Consider the following 5,732-nt stretch of genomic DNA (forward strand, 5'->3'; position numbering starts at 1 on the left):
AGATTCAAAGTTGTTTGGTCCTATTAAAAGAAGCCTTAGAGGAAGGAAGATGGGCTCTCTTGGTGGAAGCATTAGAGCCACTTCAATATTTAACTCATGATATGAGTGGTGAAAGTGAAGTCCAAGAATGATTGGTGGATTTGTGGATGATGGTGGAGCTTCTTAAAAACATCACTTGTGGAGGCATGAAGATCGTTGTTTATGTCTTGACAAATTTCTTTTACTGGTGTTTCATTTCTTTTATTTTGTTTAGAAAACTTTTTTTTTTCTTTATTTATTTTAAGCATAGGTTGGTATTTAGAAAACGGAACTAGAATAATGGAATTTAAGAATCATTATATATATTTATTTTTACTCAATTGGGAAATCTGGGATACTAATCAACCTTTTTGGTTGTTGTTTTAACTTTGGTATCCCCTCCACCCATATGGGTTTAAAATGATAAGTAGAGGATCTTAATTTCATTATGACATTTTCCCTTTTCCTAATATTTTCATTATGCTTAAGTTGCTTGCTAATAAGACCTCCTTTTACTTTATTTTAAAGGGAGGGTCTAGTAGTTTCTTTTTTCCTTGTAATAGTTATTTTTTTTAAAAAATAATGCTTTATGCATTTTCTCAACAAAAAATAAAAAACAAATGACTATCAAACTTGAGAAAGGACATATCAATCATTTCATGCTCAAAACAAAAATTGCTAGAATATGCCCATGGCTAAAAAGACATCAATAAGATATGCATTTTCACATACACTGAACATCACTAAAGAATTCAAAATGATCAATTCTTATGTTGACGAGATTGAGATGGTTAAACTTTCGACTAAAAATTTTCATGCCGAGATTGTTATCTCAGTACAAGAAATAGATGGTGAGCAATCAAATATAAACCTCATGGAGGTTGTGAGTACGTAACATATGGCAGAATGTTTAAGTTTTTAAACAACAAGTTTTGTTGATATAGGTCTTGACAGTTTTTTTATCAAGCAAAAAGTTTCAAGAATGCTCTTGGATCAGTTGCCATTAAGGAGAACTTTGCGGTGCTGATAAAAGCCAGTGATAAAAAATGTGTTATTACAACGTGTTCATTTCAAGATTGTTAGTGGAGAATTCTGGCATCTTTACATGAAGACAATCAATATTTGTGTGTACTCCATCTAATCTCCTAACTTGAAAAGATTTAGTGCAGTTACAATATGGAAAGCAAAGCATTTAAAAAGTTTCCCCAAACATGCCCTAAAATAGTTCAAGTTTGTTTGATCTAATCTAAATTCAATTTACGTCATTCTATTTAATTCGGTTTTAAATATAATAAATATGAAAGATATATTATTCTCTATACAATAGGTTTTTTTTAGGTCACTTAAGATACATTATATATAGATAATTAAGTTCAATTAGATTTTCTTTAATTTATCAAAATTTTAAATTGAAATAAACCTAACCAAAAATATTTGTATAAATTGATGTTTTTATAATAAAAAATTTATATTTGCCTATCTAAATAAATTAAATTAATTTTTATATTCCATTAAATATATTTCTTACTTCTTTAGTATTTTGAATACATTAAAATTGCATTTTTTTTTAATTGGGAGATTAAGCTTTCAACAAAAAAAATCATAAAATCATACGATCAAAATCTTAAGGATACAGTATTTTCAATAAGTTAGAAGTTGTTTGGCCAACCAAAAATGATGTGATATGCGAATAACCTAAGATAATGGCAACATCCATTTGATTTTTCCAAGAAAAAGACAACATACATCCCATTTGAAATAGACAATTTGACTTCTAAAAGAAAAGAAATTCCCTCATATTAACTCCCAATGGCATGTTTTAGATTATTTATCCAAAAACATTTTATTTTATGCATGAAAAAGAAAATAGAAAATAATAGAATTTAGTCGCCTGTTGTTTGAGGCACTCAATCAATGACTCGAAAAAATAAGTGATTGAATTATTATGAGCACTAATAGAATTTTTTATATATTGCTTGAAACATGCTCATTTATTATTTAATTAATAGCTTACAGGAAATTTGATAAAATGGTCATTTAATAAGGACTTAATTGCTTGTTTCATGAATTGGAGTAATAGAATATATATATATATATATATGTTTTCTATCATTAAGAGTAAATATTTGATGAAGGAATAACTAACATAATCAATGGAGTGTAAGATTCTTAAATATAATAGGAGTGTCTTAGAGAGATGCGTTCCTGCACAATATTTGATAAAATCAATACATTTGATTCTCAAGTTATTCTCCTACAAAAAGGTATGTTATGACTAACGATATAAATCATATTATACCAATAAATATCATAATTTTCTTTCTAAAATTTACTCAAGTCTAATGATGATTTTTTTTAATTTTTTCACTAATGATGTGGAAATAAAATTTTATGTCACGAGATCTTCTATTAAGAAATTTGTCAAATATGAGACCTGAGTAATAATAACTATTCCTTGCTCTTAAAACGTCTTTAGCTGTATCTTGTTTTGCGAGTCTATTGATGATTTGGCATTTTCACAATGAAGCTTTTGTCTATCTTTCTTGTATTATCATTTTGAGTAATAATATTTCTTCCATAAGTTAAAAAAATAAATAAATAGGAGGTGGGTCTTAGACAATCTCAGCTAATCATCTCTAATTCATAGCTCGTTATAAAAAAGATTGGGACTATTAAATTACTTCAAACCAATGCATAGAGGTTCAAAAATTCATATTATTTAACATCTATTTAAGCATAAAAGCTCTGGCTTGGAGTCAAAAACATCCTTCATTAAAATCATGACAATGAATTGAGTTAATCAAGAAAAGATACTTTGCTACAATACTTCTATTATTAGAATAGGTCGACTGTTTGAAGAAAAACAAATAACAGATATAGTTAACTAGTAATTGTCTCTTTCAATGTAGATTCAAAAAGTCTTGAATGGGCATTAACTAAAATATCATCTCTAGTGAAATGCATTCTTCATTTATCTTTGCTTAACAAGCAGCTTTGGTGACTTGGGTTTTATTTTTTCCTTTGTTGACCTGAATTAACAACACATTTTGAAGAATTTTTAGCTCCTTAAGGTGCAATGTGAACAAAATAGTACAAAAATTGCTCGCTTTTAAGGGTGGAAAGTAACTAAAAATGTATATTATTTACTCACTTTTAGGGGTGGAATGGATTGTCAAATTTGGGAATAGGTCTCACATGTGGCACCATTGTTCTTCTCTTCTGTTTGATTTCTTTTTCTTCTTCATTGTTTTTTTTTTCAAAAATAAAGATTATGAGAAGCGCTCAATGTAATTAATAATAAATAAACAATGCAATGTTTAGGTTTTACCATCTTTAAATTCTCTTGCTCCTCCCTAATTCTTTTATCAGTCAATTCTTTCTCTTTCATCTGCAATCATAATTTTAGAATTCAGAAAGATAATCTCATTTATTTTTTTAGAGTGTTGCTTGTAAGCTTTATTGGGTGGTGCTCTTTGAGATGAATTTTAGAAATACTTATGCATTTTATTTCTTTTATGAAGATAAGATTAGAAGATTTTAGCTCAAAAACACACCTCACCCATGTGAATAATAATACTGTAAATATTCTCTTATCATCTTTAAATTCTCCCGCTCCTCCCTAATCTTTTGATGGTAAATTCTTCCACTTTCATCGTCTATCATAATTTTAGAATTCATAAGGATAATTCCATTTATTTCTTTTGAGTGTTGCTTGTAAGCTTTATTGTGTGCTGCTCTTTGAGCTGAATTTCAGAAATACTTACGCATTTTATTTCTTTTATGAAGATAAGCATAGAAGATTTTAGCTCAAAAACACACCTCACCCATGTGAATTATAATACTCTCCATATTCTCTTACCTTCTTACCAAATTCAAATCTTTCCACAGCCCTATGATCCACATGAAAAACAAACTCCAGTACATATGTGAGAGGCTTTCTTTTTCTTTTTGGAAGTGGAATTGGATGCCTTCCATAGAGAGATATTCATTAATTAAAACATATTTGAATGTACATTGAAAAGCTGATGAAAATTATCCTATCTGACACATACTCTTTTATTATAGGATGTGGTATGAATATTCTTCTCTCTGCCTCCTCCCTTTCCATCCTTTCCCTCTCTTCGCTCATTTTGTTCATCTCCTCTTCTTGTCTGATAAGGCTATCCAAGTGGAAAGCCTTTCGCTTTGTGCTTTGTTTTGGCAGAGGTTTTGGTGGCATCTTAATAGAAGAAATGCAACATATGGGTGAAATACAAATGACTAACTAATTTCGAAAATGAATGGAAGGAAGAAATTCTCTCTTACAATAGGATAATCTGTAATATAAGGATAATGATTCGCCTTGGGAATCCTAGCTTTCTCTTCTTCCAATTGCTTTTGTAAGATTTGAAGTGTAAATAGTTTCTCTTTCTCAAGTCCTCTCTCCTGGAAAATTAAATTTAAGTATTAATGACCATTTTTTGTAGCTTCGAATTTAAACTATATGTTTAGCATAACAAACCTCTATATGCAGATGGAAAGGATTTGTTTTTGTGATTTTGGGAATGCCTTGTTGGGTATGATGAGAAGAGTCAGAATGAAGTGAAAACTAGAAAAGGGAGAAAACTTCATCAGTCATTTTCTACTCTAAATATGTACAAAGCTAACAAATTTCTCATATATACTTTCTCTGTCAAAGTTCTCTATCATCATAGTTGAAGGTGGAAGGCCCAACCTATCATTTATAGCAAAATGGAACTCTTGTGTAATAGTAATTTGTGATTTGGACTGACAAAGTAATCTGAGATCTCCCTTACTTTCAATAATCTGCATTTTGATATACTTTGAGACAGCAAGTGGGAATAATGAAGTCCAAACTTGCACCAAAAAAAAAGAAAAATAAAACTTATCCTTGTAAATAGTGTGACAACACACAGACCTTTTTGTTGAGTGGACTGGCTTTAAACTTTGGAATCTTTTCAAATTCTGCCAGCTCCAGTTCCTGTTTCGGTGAGCTCTTTATCCTATGTTTCCAAATAAATCATGGATGAAATGAGAAAATATTTAGTCAAGCGCAGTTCTAGATTATATGGTTTTTCAAGTTTGAAAATTTCATACTTTGTTGGTCGTGCCTTTAATGAAATCTCAAGAATAAGTGGTCTTGGTTCAGTAATCTTCAGAGGTTTGAAGTGGCTTTGTTACAAAATAATGTCACCCAACATTATGCTAAAAGAAACTTAGAAAATTCACATAAGATCCTAATATTGATGAGATAAACAATAAAATGTTAATTTGTAATTTTTTTTAGCCAGAACAAGGTTTTATACCTGAGAAGAAGCATCAACTGAAGAGATAACATATGCTATTTCAGTATGTTAATTTTCCCTTTCCATAGTCTTCAAGTGAAATTCCTACAAATATTGAATAGAAAATAAAGCTTTTATATAACAAGAACTAGATTTCACAATAACCTTAAACCCTAAATCAAACATTATCTTTGATTGATTCTTTGATACAGATGAAAAAGGAGAATGGGCTGTGTTAAAAGAATTAGATTCAAGATTTTTTCTTCAAATCCAATATCGCAAGGACAATTGATAAATGGTCTACCCTATATCATCTTTGTCATCAAAACTATCCAAATAAAAGAAAATTGGAATTAGCCATAAACTGCTAACTAAATTGTGAAAAGTCAAGAAAAACTCGTAGCATAAACCAAGCATAAACCACTAAGC

General features: G+C 29.6%; 1 protein-coding gene across 1 annotated transcript; it reads right to left on the bottom strand.

Annotated features, from left to right (window-relative positions):
- Positions 1-2,745: 2,745 nt before the first annotated feature.
- Positions 2,746-5,356, bottom strand: LOC110106906 (protein TPX2-like). Its single transcript, XM_028694979.1, has 9 exons — positions 5,325-5,356; positions 5,116-5,190; positions 4,937-5,021; positions 4,654-4,824; positions 4,520-4,606; positions 4,324-4,443; positions 4,071-4,237; positions 3,170-3,986; positions 2,746-3,047 (listed from the first exon to the last, which is right to left on the bottom strand). Exons 1-8 carry the CDS (start codon positions 5,354-5,356, stop codon positions 3,839-3,841), a joined length of 885 nt encoding a protein of 294 aa, XP_028550812.1. The 3' UTR covers positions 2,746-3,047; positions 3,170-3,838.
- Between the last annotated feature and the right edge of the window lie 376 nt (positions 5,357-5,732).

This window comes from Dendrobium catenatum, unplaced genomic scaffold (assembly GCF_001605985.2).
Source record: "Dendrobium catenatum unplaced genomic scaffold, ASM160598v2 fragScaff_scaffold_621, whole genome shotgun sequence".
NCBI classification, from domain to species: Eukaryota; Viridiplantae; Streptophyta; class Magnoliopsida; order Asparagales; family Orchidaceae; genus Dendrobium; species Dendrobium catenatum.